Source organism: Cynara cardunculus, assembly GCF_001531365.2.
Source record: "Cynara cardunculus var. scolymus isolate 2C chromosome LG 15, CcrdV1, whole genome shotgun sequence".
NCBI lineage: Eukaryota > Viridiplantae > Streptophyta > Magnoliopsida > Asterales > Asteraceae > Cynara > Cynara cardunculus.
Genome location: NC_037542.1, coordinates 6,061,731 through 6,081,227, shown reverse-complemented (window position 1 = coordinate 6,081,227; position 19,497 = coordinate 6,061,731). Strand labels below are relative to the sequence as shown.

General features: G+C 36.3%; 2 protein-coding genes across 2 annotated transcripts; one reads left to right on the top strand and one right to left on the bottom strand.

Moving 5' to 3' along the window:
- Positions 1 to 407: 407 nt before the first annotated feature.
- LOC112527447 (chaperone protein dnaJ 15-like) lies at positions 408 to 13,290 on the top strand. The gene is made up of 11 exons (XM_025138115.1): positions 408 to 931; positions 1,284 to 1,407; positions 2,254 to 2,336; positions 2,421 to 2,532; positions 2,603 to 2,707; positions 3,484 to 3,534; positions 10,492 to 10,581; positions 11,157 to 11,265; positions 11,367 to 11,515; positions 11,947 to 12,000; positions 12,872 to 13,290. Exons 1-11 carry the CDS (start codon positions 777 to 779, stop codon positions 13,079 to 13,081), a joined length of 1,242 nt encoding a protein of 413 aa, XP_024993883.1. The 5' UTR covers positions 408 to 776; the 3' UTR covers positions 13,082 to 13,290.
- A 4,222-nt stretch (positions 13,291 to 17,512) lies between these two features.
- LOC112528798 lies at positions 17,513 to 18,045 on the bottom strand. The gene has a single exon (XM_025139877.1). The coding sequence runs from the start codon at positions 18,043 to 18,045 to the stop codon at positions 17,536 to 17,538; it is 510 nt and encodes a 169-aa protein (XP_024995645.1). The 3' UTR covers positions 17,513 to 17,535.
- Between the last annotated feature and the right edge of the window lie 1,452 nt (positions 18,046 to 19,497).

Genomic DNA, 19,497 nt, shown 5'->3' with positions numbered 1-19,497 from the left:
GAAATTATGAGTAGAGAAATAACATATTCAAGTTTAGAAAAATATTTTAATGTACCAAAGTTTCAACCCGACCAACCCGTACAAGTTGAGTTGGGTTGCACGTTGGTTTGGGTTAAAATTTTTCAAACCGCAAACATAAAATTAGGTTGTTCAAATGTCTTCAACCCGATCAATCCAACCCATGAACACCTTGATTATTCAAATAATAAAATAATATTTTACTAAAGCATCATCAAATATTACGTCATTCTTTTCAAAAATTGAATATTCTTACTCTAAATTTAAAAAAAAAAAAGAATTATGAAACCTTACAAAACTGATGGTTGCAATTAAACGCAACTCATCTTTCCATAGATGAATATTTATGTTCCATCAGAAAAAAATGCAGTACAATTTATGGGGCAGTGTTCTTTCTCAATCACTCGAGTAAAGCCAACTCTTGTTCAAATTTAGACCCAATTCATCTCTTGTTATTTTCAGAAAAACCCTGCTCAAAACTTGTCCCTATTTCGATTTGGATCTTGGTCTTTTTCATTTCTTTTATTATCAGTTTCCTCCGATCACCGATCCGATGCTCTGAAGCTCGTGCACTCTCGATCCTGAATTGTTCTATCCTCCTTTGACTCATCTTTCAGATAACGTCAGGGTTTATAATACTTTTGGGTCTTTTGAGAAGTCATTGGTTGCGTTTTTTTGTAAGTTTTTTAACTCTCGAGGGGTTGAAGAAAGTTTGAATTTGACAAAGGAAGAAGATAGATAGGAAAAGAAGAAAGGGGATGGGAGGTTCGAAGATGGAGGGGGGAACCTCTTCTTCCGCAGCTGCAACTGCAGCTGCAGCTCCGAATCGTAGAGACCCATATGAAGTTTTGAATGTTTCAAGAGATTCTTCTGATCAGGAGATTAAATCTGCTTACAGAAAGCTTGCTCTCAAGTTAGTTCAATACCCATCTTTCAGTTTTATTGCTTCCTTTTGTTACTCTTACTTCATACCTGTTGATTATCATCTAAATTGTTATAGATATTGTTTGAATTGATCTGTTACGTTTAGGGTTGCGTGTTTCACAAGTTAATATCAATCAATATACCATGATGCATTCTTCATTTTGTTTGTAGAGTGTTATATTATGTTATGCATTTCTTTTCTTGTATGATTATGCTGTTTGTTTGGTTTGAAACCACACAATAATTTTCAGTTATTTCACTCTATTGGGTATGTTTTAAGAACTACTATAATTGTGCTATTAGGTTACTTCTGTGGTTTTAATAATATTAGTTATTGATAGGTATCATCCCGACAAGAATGCTAGTAATCCTGAAGCCTCCGAACTATTTAAGGAGGTTGCATATTCTTACAACATTTTGTCTGATCCAGAGAAAAGAAGGCAATATGACAATGCAGGATTTGAGGTAGTCTTCTGCTACTGTTTACCCTGTATATGTATATGTACATGTACATGTACATCTATATCTATACATATATTTATGTATTATGTTAATTTTGTTAATAGCTTCCTGGGTATACATTAAAAGGTCTGGGTTATAGTTTGTATCATCGATGTACAATTCACCATCTACTATACTTCTGTATTTGATTCTTGTGTCCTTTTTGAATGTATTCAGAACTTTATGTCTTTCTTTTTCTCTTGATACTCAAATATCAGATTCACTTTCTGAAATTGAATCTTTTTAAAAACTTGTGGCTGTTAAAATCATCTGAAGAATGACTAGCCTAGTAAAACATATGATTTCCATCATACAGTTGCATTATGTAGTATAATTGAATAGGGCCAGCTCTGTTTATTTAGAGGAAGCATGCCATTTGAAGTATTACAACTTCGTATCTATATATTGGGTTTGTGTGCATCATACATTTGTTTTTTGTTTGTGTTCATCATTATTCCGTTATCTTTGATAACGGTGGTACAAAATTTAGGCAGACAGTTCATGTAAAATTCTTGAAAAGATTATCCCAAAATGCATTTCTATCCATTGACCGTTGAGGTTAAATCAGAAAGGAATTTTGTACGGAATTCGACTTTCATACATCCTAATCAGAAATTGCATTTCTTACGTCGGGGAGCCCTTTTAGTTTCTCCTAGATCTCTTACACCTGTGCCCTTCTCTACCATTTGATTAATTTGATCTTCTGTCCGTGGTCTACATCCCCTTTTACTTTTATTTAGTCTTAATTAGCAACTTTTGTGTATTTACACTATATTGATTAAAACTGCATATCTGTTGTGAAACCCTTAGGCTATTGATGCTGATGGCACAGACATGGAAATCGATTTATCAAACCTTGGAACAGTGAATACAATGTTTGCAGCATTATTCAGGTAATTTTTATTGAAATTTTCATGTGTTCGATTCATTTTGACCCATATAGTCATTCTCTTCCATTCACTTTTTCCTATTTTAAGTAAGCTCGGAGTTCCTATTAAGACAACTATTTCCGCCAATGTTCTTGAAGATGCTTTGAGTGGAACCGTCACAGTCAGACCCCTTCCATTAGGATCATCAGTTAGTGGAAAGGTGCACATAAGTGTGTTTCAAGAGCTTACTTCTTTAGCTACTCATTTGGCTTAATTAAGTTCAACTGCAGGTAGAAAAACAGTCTGCTCATTTTTTTGGTGTTACTGTAACCGAGGAACAAGCTCAAGCAGGGATCATAGTTAGAGTTACTTCAGCCGCCCAAAGCAAATTTAAGGTACTTGCATATTCTAGAAACTTTGTCAATTTCTTATGTGTTTGAGTGCATAACTTGTTAGGATCCATGATCACGCTCACACACACACAGTCACAGAAATATTATACACGGTATTTTGTGATTCAGGACTTTCCCTACTTATGTTTGCATGTTGTTGCTTACTCCTAACTCGAGTCATTTAGGAAAATGACCCTAAATGAGTTTTTAATTAAATTCATAACCTCCTGGCCTATATAAGAAAAAATGGGTTTATACTCATGAGTAGGTCATGGATTTAATTAGAATCTCATTTAAGGTTATATGCCTAAATATCTCCTCCTAACTCCCATTTCTTGTCCCAAGTTCTTTTTTCGAATATGTTTTTTTTCTATTTGACTCAACTTTCTCTTTTTTCGCAAACTTTTCACAAGCCTGGGTCTACATGGAAATAACCCCTATACTCTTTGGGTAGAGTAGGCCAGGATTGCATATGTCATATGTCTCACTGCCCTCCAGAACCCACCTCTGAGTGGGATATACTAGGCTTGTTTTGGGTTGGTAGTATTTTCTTAACATCCACTAGCATTGCTAGTATTTTGTTAATTCATAGTGGTACGTTCGTTGATGGAAGAATATTCCTTTTATAAATGAAAAAGAGGACAAAAGGGTAAGACAGGAAAGTTATCATGCTAGAGGCCTAACTATATAACTGATGTAACTGGATTACGATCCAAATTGCGTGCATATCCTACCCAACTCTTCCTTTCGCCCTAAAATGTTACTCTCCTACTTTGCAGCTACTTTATTTTGAGCAAGACAATGGAGGGGGCTATAATCTGGCATTACAGGTACCACCTTTTCCTTTAAAGGGTTTGAATCATTTAACTATCAATATCGCTATTTTATTCGTAGTTTGGGATGGAAGACTTGTTTTTGTTGCATTGCTATGTGTTGCATATTCATCATGTTAAAATTTAAAAAAAAATGGTATTAGTAAAACTAATTTCAAAAGTTGGTTAGAATGATACAATTTGTCTATGAGGGTGCATAGTTGAGGTTTCGATTCATCATTGTGATTAATCGGGTTGGTGAAAAATATTCCACCATAAGTGAAGCCTTTAAATCTATGGAGAGCCAATACAAGTGAGGATGTTGGTTGCTTTTGGCTGTAAACATATAACCGATCAACCTGTGAGATTTTTTTCTACAGGCACTTACTATTAGCACCTTTTAAATTTCAGTTCTCTTGGAAAACTATTTTTAGGATTCAAGCTTCTTATTGTTCTAAAATTCTCACGTTTTTACTGTCTTTGTGTAAAACCTATTAAAAATATGAGGAAATGAGGAGTTCTCTAACTTGGTGGGAATATAAATGTTGCATGATTATTCAAGTATTTGGGCCAATACAAAAACAATCCATCAAAGTACCTGCTTATCGAACTCCAAACTCCATTCATGCACTGATCAAATTGATGGCTCAAGGTTTTGTGTTTTCTTATTCAATCATAAAATGCAATACAGAGGGGAGATGTAAAAAGACCAAAACAATGGTTAAAAAGGAACAAAATAGAAGGACGAAAATAGGGGAGCAATATGAGGAGAGAATTATGGAGTAGAATGAAGGGAATGATTTTAATTCCCAATACTCCCGCTCAAGTTGGAGTGTGTAGGTTGACAACACCCAACTTGCTAAGTAGAAAACTGAGTTGAGGAGTACCTAAGCCTTTTGTGAAGAGGTCGGCGATTTGTAACTTTGAGTCGATGTGAGAGGACGAATTTCTTGAGTCTCGACTCTTTCACGGACAAAATAGCAGTCCATCTCCACATGTTTAGTCCGTTCATGAAAACGGGATTGTTGGCGATGTGTCTCGCTACTTGGTTATCACAAAAAAGAGGAGTGAGACCTTCAAACGGAACATCTTACTTTTGTAGTAACCATCGCATCCATAGAACCTCGCTAACAGTATAGGCCATGGAACGATATTCTGCTTCAGCGGAAGAGCGAGAAACGACCGATTGTTTCTTAGTTTTCCATGAAACCGGTGCGCCCCTAAGGAGGAGTATCCTGTTCTTGATCGTCTCGTAAAGGGACATCCAAGCCAGTCGGAATCACAATACGCCGTGAGATTATATCCTTCTGATCGTGGTAAAAGGATGCCTTGTCCAACCGTAGCCTTGAGATAGTGAAGGACACGATGGGCAACATTCATATGGTTCTGCCTTGAGTCACTGACGAATTGGCTCAAGACACTAACCGCATATGTGATGTCGGGTCGGGTGGCCTGCAAATAAAGTAACCGTCCCACCATTCGACGGTAAAGGCTGCTGTCAACCTTTAGTTCTGTCTCTCCTTTATTAAGTCTCAAATTTGGTTCCATAGGAAACGAGCTGGGTCGACAGCCTTGTAGCCCACAATCTTCGAGAATGTCTAGGGTGTACTTTCTTTGGCTCAAGACAAGTCCTTCGGAAGTGCGAACCACCTCAATCCCAAGAAAGTATTTAAGGTTCCCTAGATCCTTTATGCTAAATTGTTTGTCGAGCTCGTGTTTTATGGCTTGTATCCAATCACGATCGTTACCAACGATAATGACATCGTCTACGTATATCAAGGCCGCAACGAAACTGTTCTTTTGTTTATTGAGAAAAGGGAGTAATCGGCTTTGCATTGTGTGAAACCCAGGTTAAGGAGGGACGTGGTAAATTTTTGATACCAATTCTGTGAGGCTTGTTTTAATCCGTAGAGTGATTTCTTTAACTTGCAAACTCGAGTTTCCTTTTCTTCAGAGAATCCGTGTGGGATCTTCATGTAAACTTCCTCGTCTAAATCTCCATGTAGAAATGCATTGTTCACGTCGAGTTGATTGATAATCCAGTCTTTCTTGATGACAACGGCTAGAAGAGTTCTAACCGTGACGAGTTTGGCTACTGATCAAACGTGTCATGGTAGTCAACTCCTTCTTGTTGCGTGAATCCCTTTGCAACGAGACGAGCTTTGTAATGTTCCACCTCCCCGTTTGGTTTATACTTTACTTTGTAGACCCATTTCGAGTCTATGGCCCGTTTGCCTTCCGACGATTCTGCGAGAGTCCACGTGCCGTTTTCTTCAAGAGCTCGTATTTCCCTTTTCATCGCCTCTTTCCATTGTTCATCTTGCATGGCTTGTGCAAAATTTCTTGGCTCATTATTGGAATGAATGGCCGTTAAGAAAGCTTTGTGTGAGTCAGAAAAATGCTCATAAGATACAAAATTGGACAGGGGAGGTACCGTAGAGGAGTGTTGACCGGAAGCGAGATGTGTTGGATCAACGGATGGGGGAAGCTTGACTTCGAAGTCTTTGAATCGAGTCGGTTGAGATCGAGTTCGTTTACACCGTCCCTGTTCAGGAATCATGTTTTGGACTCCATTCTCTTCGTTTGGGCCATAGTCTTCTGTACTTGGACTTCCAATTGGGCTTAGAGCTTCATTTGTCTCATCCACGTGATCAACCTCATGTTAAGGATTTTGATCATGGTTTCGAGGTGGGCTATCTGTCTCCATACCCTCATATGTAGTTTATTCATTAATTCCCATTGTGACATCATCCTCCACTTGGTTTTGAATCTCGACATTAACTTCAGTGGGCCGGCTTTCTTGTTAAAAAATGTCTTCATGTTGACGGTTTGAAGTAACATTATCAGAAGGGAAGTGGCTCTCAAAATTCTAACGTCCCTTGAGATAATTATTTTCTTGTTTTCAAGATCGTATATTTTATATCCTTTTGTGCTTGGTGGGTAACCTAAGAAAATACCAGCTCTCCCCCTTTCTTCAAATTTGTCTCCTCTTGTATCGATGTTTCAGTAATATGCTAAACAACCGAAGAGCTTCATGTGATCATAGTCAGGTGCTTCATTGTGAAGAAGCTCAAAAGGGGTTTTATTACCGATGACCTTGGACGGTAACCGATTGATGACGTAAGCGGCGGTCAAGACACATTTTCCCCAAAACTGCTTTGGTAAACTAGCCTCAAATCGCAAAGCTCGAGTTGTTTCAAGGAGATGTCAGTTTTCTATCAACGGTACCATTCTGTTGGGGCGTGTGAGGGCACATTGTTTCAAGTAGAATCCCATTTTCTTTGTAAATACATATCATATCATTGGATGTGAACTCCCCACCATTATCACATCTAATTCTTTTAATGTTTTCACCAAACTTAGTCTTTACCATTTTGTGAAAATTCTTTTAAGTGTCCACTGGCCTCATGTTTGAATTTCAAAAGGAATAACCATACGACTCTACTGAAATCATCAATAATCATCAAGAAAAAATTTGCCCCGGTAAAAGGTGTACGATACTTTCCCCAAATATCACAATGCAGTAAATCAAAACATTCAACGGTTTTTGTAGTGCTATTCGAAAAAGGAAGTCTCGTGTGCTTAGCTTTAGAGCAAGAGTTACAAATTTAATTGAAAACAACGTTTTTAAGAAAACTATTCTCTTTGAGCTTTTTACCGAAAGCGTGTCCCAACCTCTTGTGCCAAGTGTCATTAGTTACCACCATAGCCTTTCTCTTGTTTCTGACCATCCCCATCCAATAAAATCCTTTTTCACATCTCCCCGCACCAATCAAGCTCCTTACAGATAATAGATTACAACTAAAACTGGGGACTTAAAGAACATCATCAATTTTAGTACTCCCTTTAAGGATCGAGTTACCCTTTCCTCTAACAGGCACTTTCGTCCCATTTGCAATGGTGACAGGTGCCTCGAATCCAATTTCAGTTTGGCCGTTGAGGAAATCTGGTTCATAGGTGATGTGTTCGGTGGCTCCCGAGTCTACCACCCATTCATCGTCCCCTTCCCTTTTACCTGCGTAGTTAGCCTTATGTGGTGCGCCATCCCTGTTTTTGTTGTTCTCTCCGGCGAAGGTCTGCAAGGTCTGGTATTGTTCCTTTGTGAGTCCAAGAATCCGACTTGAACCGGCTTCGACGTAGACAACCTTTGTGTCTTCTCGCTTGGTTTTATTACCCGGCCACCATTCAGGATAGCCGATCTTCTTGAAACAACCCTCTTTGTTGTGCCCGTCCTTCCCACAAAAGGTGTAGTGTTCGATTACATCATTGTGTTTGGGGTCCTTGGTAGTACCCTTGTCACGCTTATGAGTTTCACGACCTCCAACACCATCTTTACGACCTGGAGTAAACTCCTTGAAGGCAGCGGCTTCGGTTGTAGGTCTTTTGCCATGCGATATGGCCCTTTGTCTCTCATCCTCTGCCACGAGATGGTAAGCGCTGCTCAAGTTAGGGATAGGTTTTGTGGCAAGGATCTGCGTTTTGATCACTGTAAATTCATTGTCTAACCCCATGAGAAATTCATAGTCTCTCTCTTTCTCCTTGGATTCATTCATCCTTTTTCCAAGATCGCAACTACACCCATTATAGGTGCATTGCGGTGTGGGCATTACCAAGCCTATTTCATCCCAAAGCCCCCTGAGTTTCGTGTAATATGTAGAAACGGACGCTCCGGATTGTTGTGTAGTCGCGAGAGCATGCTTCAACTCGAAAGCTCTAAGCGCACTTTATTTTCCGAATCTTTCAACGAGGTCATCCCAGATTTCTCGAGCGGTACCTGCGTATTTTGCGTATTTCACACTGCTTCTTATTTCCTTCTCCATGGCCATTGTGAGCCACCCTTTTAACATGGCATCACAAAGCATCCAAGGCATGTAGTTGGGAGAAGTTTTTTCTGGTTTCTTGAGGGATCCATCAATGAATACCACATTGTTTTTGGCAAACAGAAAATTCATCATTTCCTGTGACCAATCGGTGTAATTGTGGTCGTTTAGAAGATCGTTGACGTGCATCTGTTTCGGATAATCCAAAGCATGAATATGTAATGGTGAGTTGGCATCAATGCCACCCTCATTCTTGTCGCCATTTGTGTCTTTTTCTCCAGCCATTGCGTCGGCTGATGAAGAGTTTCGATTAGGGTTTCGATATCCAGAGCTTGGCTAGAAACCGCTCTGATACCATGATCAAATTGATGGCTCAAGGTTTTGTGTTTTCTTATTCGATCATAAAATGCAATACAGAGGGGAGAAATAAAAAGACCAAAACAATGGTTAACAAAATAAAAGGACGAAAATAGGGGAGCAATCTGAGGAGAGAATTATGGAGTAGAATGAAGGGAATGATTTTAATTCCCAATATGCACACCCTAAGAGCACATATTTAACCTTCCTGGAAATATAGACAAAAAATTAAGATTAAACAACAAACAAAGGAGGTATACGGCATAAAACATGCAAAGGAGACAGGTATGTAAGAATAAGACGGTGGAATTAGTGGAGAGAAGTAGAACGCAATGAGTTGATTAAATCTTTATAGTGGAGAGAGGTATAATCATTTTATGGTTTTATAACCATAACCATCCATAGAAGATGTTCAAAATAGTCGAAGTGTTATGTTTCCTTTTGGATCTTGTAATATGGATGCCTTGAAACACGAATTTGAAACAACAAAAAGTGAGATAGAAGACGTGATAGCCAGCATGTAAACAGAAATCACATAGCTAAAGGACCACATATCTAGATACTGCAAAAGGAGAGTCCCTGTGAATTCAAAGCTGAGGAGTTTGCATCTAGTGATACCTTACCAATTAACAAAAAGAGGAACTCGAGATGTTGACAATGAAGTAGCTCAATAGCATGATGCAGACTTTGCTTAAGGAAGGCATTTGTAGTTAAGCGACAAAAAATTGGAGGAGGCTTGTTTTGACCTAAGTTTTTGTAAGAGGGTGGTTTCCAATACCATGGTTGCTGCCTTCACTCTTTTTAGTCCCCAAAAATCGAACCCATTTACAGGCAACTGGATCACAAGAGAGCTTAACAACTTCTATGAAACTTAGAACGTTTCTAGGTCCAACATGTTCTTTTGAGGAGGAAAACTCCTGTTTACTCTTTTTAGCATTACTCGCTTCTTTGCCCTATAGACCTTGTGTCTTTCTCTCCCATGCCCCTGTCAAGCATTGAGATTGACGTTCAAGCTGCTAAGGCCATATCGTTGGTTAAGGGCACATATTAGATGTGTAGCTTCTATGGTATCAGTAGGATTAGATAGACATGTATTTCTTGGCACTTGAATGTGATTCATATCAGATGAAAAAGTGACGGTGGATTTCAGAGATTGGTTTACTTGCATTATGTTAGAGATTACTAATTTGAGGAAGAGGGCCAGGAGGAGGCAAGAAGGTTATGCACTGTTGTAGTCTCTTACAATGGATAGTGCTTTAGCCAATTATTAGTCACCTAAACTACATACGTAAAAGGGGTATTTATTCCGCTGGGAATTGTGATATGATAGAGATGTGCATTTTTGTAGCAGTGTAGTATGGCTGCATGTTTGTAGTAGCGCAGAAAGGTGAACAAGGATGGGAAGTTTCCCATACAGGGATTAATACATACAGACAGCTTAATCCATACAGGGTTTAATGTAAAGCCAACCAACCAGCCCCTAAGCTGTCCCCTTGGCCGCCTTTCTGTTAGCCTGTGAAAGTAGAGGTTGGCCCCTGAGGATGGGAGGTTTTCTTTGGGCTAGGGTTTCTTTTGTTGCTGATAAATGTTAGTGTGGGATTTTCTTTCAGTTTATTCAATCTGTTCTATGAGTGGCTGTGTTTCTACATTTTTTGTGCAGGGTGTATTCTCTTTGACCCACATCTTCTGTTCATATATTCGTATGATTATGTTTTTTTTCCTTCTGCCTCTTTTGCATCCATGTCTCTGTAGATTTGTCACTGTAATTTGAGTTTGCTGTTTGTGAATCCTCATGCAGGAAGACAGTGAGAAGACAGGGAAAGTTACATCTGCCGGGATGTATTTCTTGCATTTTCAAGTATATAGGATGGATTCAAGTGTTAATGCGGTATGCATCTACCATGTTATGTCAATTCTATATCCCCCATGTAAATTGTAATGCTTTCCTTCATGGGAGTCTCGTGAAAATTGCAACTTCTACTTTTTTGACAAATGTTTAGGCCATGTCTGGCGAACTAGTTCTAGTTGTTGGCTGAAAAGTGAGACGATAATGTAAAATGACATGTTAGAAAAATTAATTGGAAAAATAAAGGTGGCATAACTGAAAAAGTGGAAAAACCTCCACGGGCTTATCAAAAAGCTACTTGAAGTAGCTTATCAAAAAGCTAGCTTATGGCTTACTAAACAAGGTTTTTTCAATAAGCTCAAAAAACAAGCCAGCTTATAAGCTAGTTTATGGTTGCTAAACATGGCCTTAATCTGAACTTACTTGCCAATTGTCATCATCATTACAAGAATTGTTGATACGATTTAGTGTACTAGATTCTACCATTTCGTAGCTATTCACGGGTATTTAAGATATTTTGTTAAATGGCAAACATATTTTTCAAATTATGTTCCTTATTATCATTGAAAGGTATGTAAAGACATTTGGTGATGACAATGGCTTGTGATTATGGGCAGTTAGCAATGGCTAAGGACCCAGATGCTGCTTTCTTTAAAAGGTTGGAAGGCCTCCAGCCGTGCGAGGTCTCGGAACTAAAAGCTGGGACCCACATATTTTCCGTTTATGGTTTGATTTTCTTTTCCTCTTTTTTGTTCTTTTTTTTCTTTTTGGTTTTGTTAGTTCCTCATACAGGAAGATTTTTATACTTATGATCTCTTTTGTTGTAGGTGATAATTTTTTCAAGACCGCATCCTACACGATAGAAGCTCTTTGTGCAGCCACATACGAGGGCACGACCCATAAGCTCAAGGATATTGAGCAGCAGATTTTAAGAAAGAGAACGGAACTACGCCAGTTTGAGACAGAATATAGAAAGGTTAATTTATCTCATATGATGTTTGGTCATTGTAGTCTTTAGCCACTTTTTGTGAGTCCATTTTCTATACACCAGTGGTGTATTATACTTTCTTTTTCATGTGAGTTGCTTCAAAAGCATGACATGTGTCCATTCATGGATTAACTTTATAAATCTAAGGCTATGCAAACTAGCGCATAAGCTCGTTATTTCTGAAAAACTAGCTCTTGGCTAATAAATTAACTGTTAGCTAATAATTTAGTCACGTTTGGTAAAAACTAGCAGATAAGTTAGATGACATTGTAAAATGACCTAAAAATACATGTTAAAAAATTACTCAATTTTAACACAAGGGGCATAATTGGCAAAATGTGAAAAAAGGGGCTAATAACACAAGGAGCTAATAAATTACTCACGTTTGCCATATTGTTTCTTTCTTTGATCTGTTGCAGGCTTTAGCACAGTTCCAAGAAGTGACCAACAGATACAGCCAAGAAAAGCAGAATGTAAGTAACCTGTATGTATGTGTTTAATCATTATTATCAATTTATGAGTCCAACTTAGACTTATACGAGTCGAAAGACTTGCATTTTAACATCAAGTATGTACACGGTCAACCAACTGATAAAGCAAAAACCATCAAGACGTATTCAGATCAAGAAACAGTCAATCTGATATTTGATCGGATAGCTGGATTATACCATAAAAGAAATGGATCCTTGTTAGGTGCAATTCGGGTGAAGAAATATAATTAGCTTGCTCTCAATAGGTTCAACTTACCATTATATATGATTCAGGAAGAGGTGGATAGAATCAAGTAGAAAATTTTTCTTTCTCAATCGACGTAACAAAGTCTTAAAATTTCACATTTTCATCGAAACCTGTTGATCTTGTAACAATTTGATGACGTTAATAAACCTGTTTACGAAAGGGTTATGGCGCAAAGGAAGATAAGCTTGACATCTGCATAATCAAATATTACTATTAGAGTCCCACATCGGCTAGACTTGGACAACCCTTCTCTGTATATATTGGAACCTCCCTTCTCTCCTCAAGGGCTCTTTTGGAGATTAATCCTAGATTTCTTATATCCTCACAATTACCATATCAACAAGTTACCGATCAAAATGAGTAAAAATAAGAAAGTTGAAACCTTGTTACGTTGATTGAGAAAAGATTTATTTGTTACACTAAATAGGAATATAAGCAAACTTCATTGCATTTTGATGCATTTTGCCCTTGAAAGATTCTTTCGGATGAAGAGTTGAATGGTCTACCTTTGAAACAAACCAGTTGTTGAATATTTTGGGAACTTTTGTTGGAATTTGTTTCAAGAACTCCAAATAAACCATTTTGTGATCATCTCTTGAGCTACAGGTCGACGAGCTTCTAAAACAAAGAGACAACATCCAATCATCGTTCATGGTTGATCGGTCGGTCGTTTTCGGGAGTAAAGTGAGTAATGGCGGCAATAGTCGAGTTCCTGGTGAAGACAGCAGCCCAGGTGAAGATGGCAAGGACAAGTCTACAAAGAAGAGATGGTTTAATCTTAACCTCAAAGGATCAACGGATAAAAAATCTACGTGATCAAAACTACAATCGTTGCCCTTTCTACCCTCCAGAATTCTTGGCTCGATGCAGTAGAAATTATCGTGTTTTATTTCGATGTGATTTTTGGTTTTTTGATTCAAATGGGGTGTTTATAATGGCTTGTTCTTTTGGATCTTCTTACAGATGAAGAAAATATTAGTTTCCATTTTATTTTTAACTTATTTTTTGGGTTTGATAAGAATTTTAATTTGCTGTTGGGTCAGGCATTTATATTGAAACTGTAATATTTGTAAACTTGTTCATGGTTAGAACGGATTTGGATTTTATGGAAGGATTTAGGATTGAAATTGGAATGGTTTGAAATTTTCTGTGTTTGATTTATCGGATTTGAAATTGAATTAATCATGAAAAATAATTAAATGACATTTTATCTATAATTTAAAACACTTTTTTAACTTTTTAAAAATATAAATTTTAGTAATCATTATGAAAAAATGGCTGGTTGAGATACATTTCTCTATCAGTAGATAGTATTTTAATAGAATTTAAATGTGTTAAATATCGTTAATGACATATTTTCGTTCAAATGAATGCTACTTATATAATTTAGATGTAAATTTCATAAAGATGATGAATAAATATATGAATTGTATAAATTTATCTATAAATTCGACACTATAATTTTCCAATGAGTAAAATAGACAACTTAAACAAATTTAGACATTTATCGGTTTACAAAAACAATCAGTCTTGTTGATTCAGATGTTAGACTTCATCACCACCTCTTATCAATCAGAATTGAAATAAGACTTCAGATTTCAACACTTTTTAAAAGCAAACGCCATCTTTGAGTGGCAAACAAATAGAGAGCGGGAGAAAGAAAACATGGGGTTATAGAATCGGGTATTATTTAATAGTATCAAACGTACTATTATAAAGGCGTTCGTCGGTCGTCGGGTTATAGAACCGGGTTTGAAAACATACTATTATGAAGCACGTTCGTCGGTCGAAATCCAATAGATTTTAGGTGAATCCGATCAGGTCCGTTCATCCAATGTGAATGTTGGATTTTGTCATCTAATCCAATCCAATTAACATTGGACATCCAATCTAATTAAATCCAATGGATGATTGATCGACATTGATTATCTATTGAACCGGATTAGATCCATCTAATATTTTGATACAATTTTGAACCAACGAACCAATTAACCATTTAAACCTTATTGATTTGATAAGTCAAGCTTTTTGACTTATGAATATTAAACTAACCGGTTTTTAATATTGAAATTGATACGAAAAGAAATCGATATTGTGATTATTGAATACGTTATAACTACTCTGTCTTTTAAGAAAATGCAACTTTTGACGTGTTCTAAAGAATACGATATTATTTTTTAAGTATTTCAATCTAAAAGTTATCAATTTATCTATTCATTATAACAACATTGATTTCAAAAGAAGCATGGGCGGAACACAAAACCTTCTAACCCCGGGGGCTAAACTTGATCTTTTTATACAAATGGATCATATAAACAAGTCTAATTTGCTTCGATGCAATAGATATGTATTTTTAAAAATACAAAAGATACATTATCCAAAGTATAACATGTTAAATGATTGAATTTCGGTGAGAATGAAAGTTATGGTGAGAAGGGTAAAAAAGAATCTCTACCTTGGATCAATCATAATTGAATATCAACACCAATATGGTGCACCGGATCAATTCTTGTGATAAACGCAATTCTTGGGGTGGGGTGAGATTAAAAGTGATCTAGAGTCCGGATCCCTTATTAATTCCTTTGACACATATTAAAACTCTAAAACAAGACAAAAAATTTACGAAATCTTCAAACATGGTCCATCATGTTGGTGATGTTAGTGTCATCAAGCTTTTTAGTGTAATTGTGATTTACTCGAGATTGGTTAAGGGAGATGAGACAAACTTATGTAAGTTAGGAGGTGCATATTACATGCTTACAAATGTTTCCCCTATCACCTTAGATCATCATAAAGTGGGGGTTAAGGGGGTCGCGCTCCGTTACGGGGTCCTAGGGGTAGCGCCTTTTAGTGGTCCCACTGACCCATCAGCGGGTGGGGTCCTGCAGACCAATCAACGGGCGGGGTCGTAACTTAAAATTTGATTATCGCTGAATCTGGCCGAGCTAGTTGTCGCTAAAGTACCTTTAGCTATCGTTGAAGTGCCTTCAGTTGTCACTAAACTGCCTTCAACTGTCGTTGAAACGTCTTTAGTGATGGTGCGTACTGCTGGCCGGTTCAGAATTTCATATTCGGTTGTAACTGCTTTTTGACCTTATCCTTTAACAGTTATAACTGTTAAACCGCCAATAACTGTCAATCTCCCATTTAAATATTTAAAATGAGAATCTAGGTATATATATCGTTTTTGACAGCCTTCGGAAACGAGAGAATAACATTTAGAATTATCCCAATACGAAATTTGTGAACCAAAGGCTAATAGGGTCGAATTATTGTATTCGGAAAGTGCTTTCCAACACGATTCTTTGGTAATATCCAGTCCCTAACACATCAAAGTGGAACTTGTTGATTTTTTTTGCGGCTTTGTAATCTTGTACAATTTTACTAAATCTTTTAGCAATTTATTTTTCGGAAAACAAAACAAACTAGCCATTTAAAAAAAACCACCTTCCATTTCATGTTCCAAATAGAGTCTTTGAACATCGACTCTAATCATATAAATTAAACCAAGAAGCTTAAAAGCTACATTTATGAGTTTTTAGTTAAGTTTCATGGTTCAATCTTGATCTACGTATCAGTTATCAATCAAAATTAATAATTAACAAATTGTTTCAATAACTAAAATCTGATAAGACTCAAAATATTGAGACTTACAAACAAAATCACTCAAATATTTAACCCTAATTATACTAACAAAGACTATTTATTCTTAAGTAATCGTACTAATACTACTTCTATACCCAACGTTAGTAAACAGTAAAACAAGCACAGAGGCCTTGGTTCCCCAAAGCCCCTTAGGCATGTTGTCCACATGACTAGAGAAATCGTGAGTCATTGGATGGAATGATGACCCCGGTGTGCCTTACAAATTAAGATGGATCATTTTCAATAGATTTTTAGAAAAAAAAAAGAATATTAAACAAATGATAGTAATAACTTACATGCTGCATGTAGGGGGCGGTGTAATATACGACGGAGCTGACCCCATATAACCTAATGTACTATAGGTCATCGGTTGGGGTACATAGAACGATGACCCTGATGGTGAAAAAGCCTACAAATTGAGATAACATTGGTTATTTTTTCAAAAGAATAAATAAAATATTGGTCATTTTTAGTAGATTTTTAATACTAATAACTTAACCGGCAGAGTGAGGTGGGATGGTGTAGATTTAATAAATAATTATTCTTATTTATTAATTCAAAATTAATGCATTTTTAATGATATTTTCATACTTATATATTTCTCTCTCTCATCTTTTATTAACATATTTTTTTATTAGACCATTCACAAATAGTATATTTAAATTTAGTTTGTGTCCATAATATGTTCACAAACTCTATTAGATCTCATAGATTTAGAGTATGTTTATAATGCATTCACAAACTATAAAAATATTTCTAAGAAAGTATTCACACCATTTGCCACTTCAACATGATAACATATTAATGATTAAACATGTTACCCATGCATTTAATTGTTCGACATATCACTATCCTAAATATCAAAATGAAACTTCTATAAATACATTATCAATAATAAAAATCAAATCAAAGTAGTTTATTTTTTCCAGCTGAAAAAGAAATAATTACATAAAAATGAATATTTATTATTATTGTTATTATTTTTAATAACCTGGATATCCAACCTGTTATGCGAGCCGACTAATTGCAGGACGACCATCTGCTTTGCAGATAGCCCGGAGTCACCGCATTTGAACCTCCGTGGCCACAAGGGGATTGTTATTCCTCCTTGGATCTAAACGTGAGACCTCCAGATACTTTTGACCTTTAAAACCAAACTCAAATCAACCAGCAACACCCTTGTGGTTAAAATGAATATTTATTGGTTCCAATAGTAATTGGTTTTCTATTCCAATTAATTAATCATGCATATTATGTTCCATACCTTAATAAAACGTACACATTTCATTACTCTTGATTTCTAAAGGTCAAAAGTATCAAGAGGTCTCAGGTTTAAATCAAAGGAGGAATAAAAACCCTCCTGTGGCCACGGAGGTTAAAATACGGTGACTCCGGATTATCTGCAAAACAGATGGTTGTTCTGAAATTAATCAGCTCGTATAGCGGGTTAGATATCCAGGTTAATAAAAAAAACCGATCAATAATACTTAGAATTAATAAAAAGAATATTTTATTAACAAAAAAAGAAATCAAAACGTGTGAATAAACCCTCCAACAATCGCTAATTTCATGTGGACTTGTACATAAATTAAAAAAAGAACAAATTAATAATTTTTCATCCAAACTCAGTATTCCAACAACCTGTTGAGAGGCAAATCAGCCGATGATGATGATGACTCCCTTCGTTGCTTCTTCATCTCCTCATAAAACCTCTCAATGAACTTCTCTGCTCTTTCATCTACTGAATCATCATCATCTTCTTCCTGTTCGCCATATCCATATGATAACTCTGAACCATCTCTCTCCACTTCAACAATGGCTGCAGATTCCAACGAGTAACTCTCATCCACCATCATCACTCCTCCCTGATGTCGCCCACGGAAACACGAAAGAAAGAAAACCGAATACACCGAGCCTCCGTTTGTTTTCCGGTGATGAAACCGGATTAGGGGAGTGCTTGAAGGTGAGAACTGGTGTTCTTGAAGGCACCCGTAGCTGTTGTAGTGCTTCAAAGACCTGAACTTGCTCAGTTTGGTTGATTTTTTTAGATAAACCAACCTCATCTTGGCAATGAAAATGGAGATTTTGATGAGATTTGAGACTTTTGCCAATATGGGTGATCTTCTTTTACCCATTTTACGGGATCAAGAATGATGAAATAATGGTGGTTCTTGAATGGAGCAGAAGCTTGGGAGTTTTATACTGAAGTGAAACTGGTTTCTTGAGGGGGGTGGGGGGTGGGGGAGCTGAGCAAGGCTGTCAAAAGGTGTTCATTGCCTTTTTGGAGATCCGGTCGGAGGAGGTTGGAAAAGGTGGTGGGGGTGATAGCCGTTGGAGTTCTTTTTTATCATCTTCCCTTTTTATATTATTACCAATTTTCATAAGACCCCCCTGGGGATTCACAAGGTGGGGCTTAATGTTAGAAAAAACAAAAGTTTTACTTTTGAGTATAAATGGATTCGATTCACATGTGAACGTGGATCGACCCATCTCGACGAATTAATCTGTTAGATCGATTATTTGATGGATTAATCGTTTTATTATCAATTGAATCATGTAAATTACTTGTATAGATTAGATCTAGATCAAGACTCAACTTGTTAAAAGACTTATATATAACATGTGATATATTATACATAATCCAAAAAATTATATTATAGAAAAAGGAAATTATAAATTCTGCAATGAATTATGAATTTGGTCCATCTCGTTTACACGCAACTAAAAAACACTCTTCCTAAAATTCATTAAGTATATAATGGTAAATGTTGTATGCATTTTGTTATGGATTAGTTCATATCTCTAACAATGTTAGGGGTTGTTTGTCAGTTACTGAATGATTTGGTATAGAATGATTAAGCGATTAGAATGATTAAGAGACTTTCATGATATAGTGCAAAATGAAATATAATTATTCGGTAATTGGGTTTCAAATTTGTTTTTATTTAGATTTGAAATTTGGAACCTGGTAAGATTTTGGAATTTAGATTGGGTTTGATTTGGGTTTGGGTTTTGGAATTTGGTTTGCTGAAGAAGATGACTGAAGAAGGCCATCGGAGAGACTCTCCGAACTATGGGGCTGCTAAGGGAAGAAGAGACGCAGGGTTTAATTGGGAGGATGCATTAATGACTTGTACACATGCATTAAGCTGTGTAGTTTGACAATTATGTAATAGAAATACGAAAAATAAAACAAAATGAAAAATACTAAAATGCCTCTTACTTAATAAGAATTTTTTTAATAGAATTAATGTCAGGCACCAATTCCTTAGCAAAAATAAAAAATCATTATCATTTTCTCAAAAACACATAAAACATTATCATTTTTTCAAAAAACACATAAAACCAATGTTTACTTAAAATTCAAGATTACAAGTAAATTATGCAAAAATACAACTGATTAAACCTCGATGTTTGAATTCGTATAACTAATTGCGGATAAACATAATCAAATAGAGAATAAAATCTTATTTTAAAATATAAAAAATCTAAAATATAATTAAGATAATTATCGAGTTCTAACAAAATAATTAATTATTATCTTTATAAGAAAATTATATTATTAAACCAAATATAAATTACTTCGT

Bases quoted from the DNA above. Each gene is read 5' to 3' on its own strand.
- LOC112527447 (XM_025138115.1), top strand. From the start codon at position 777: ATGGGAGGTTCGAAGATGGAGGGGGGAACCTCTTCTTCCGCAGCTGCA. The intron at 11,266-11,366 runs GTTTGATTTTCT...CTTTTGTTGTAG, and splicing joins CCACATATTTTCCGTTTATG to GTGATAATTTTTTCAAGACC. The intron at 11,516-11,946 runs GTTAATTTATCT...GATCTGTTGCAG, and splicing joins TTGAGACAGAATATAGAAAG to GCTTTAGCACAGTTCCAAGA.
- LOC112528798 (XM_025139877.1), bottom strand. From the start codon at position 18,045: ATGGGTAAAAGAAGATCACCCATATTGGCAAAAGTCTCAAATCTCATC.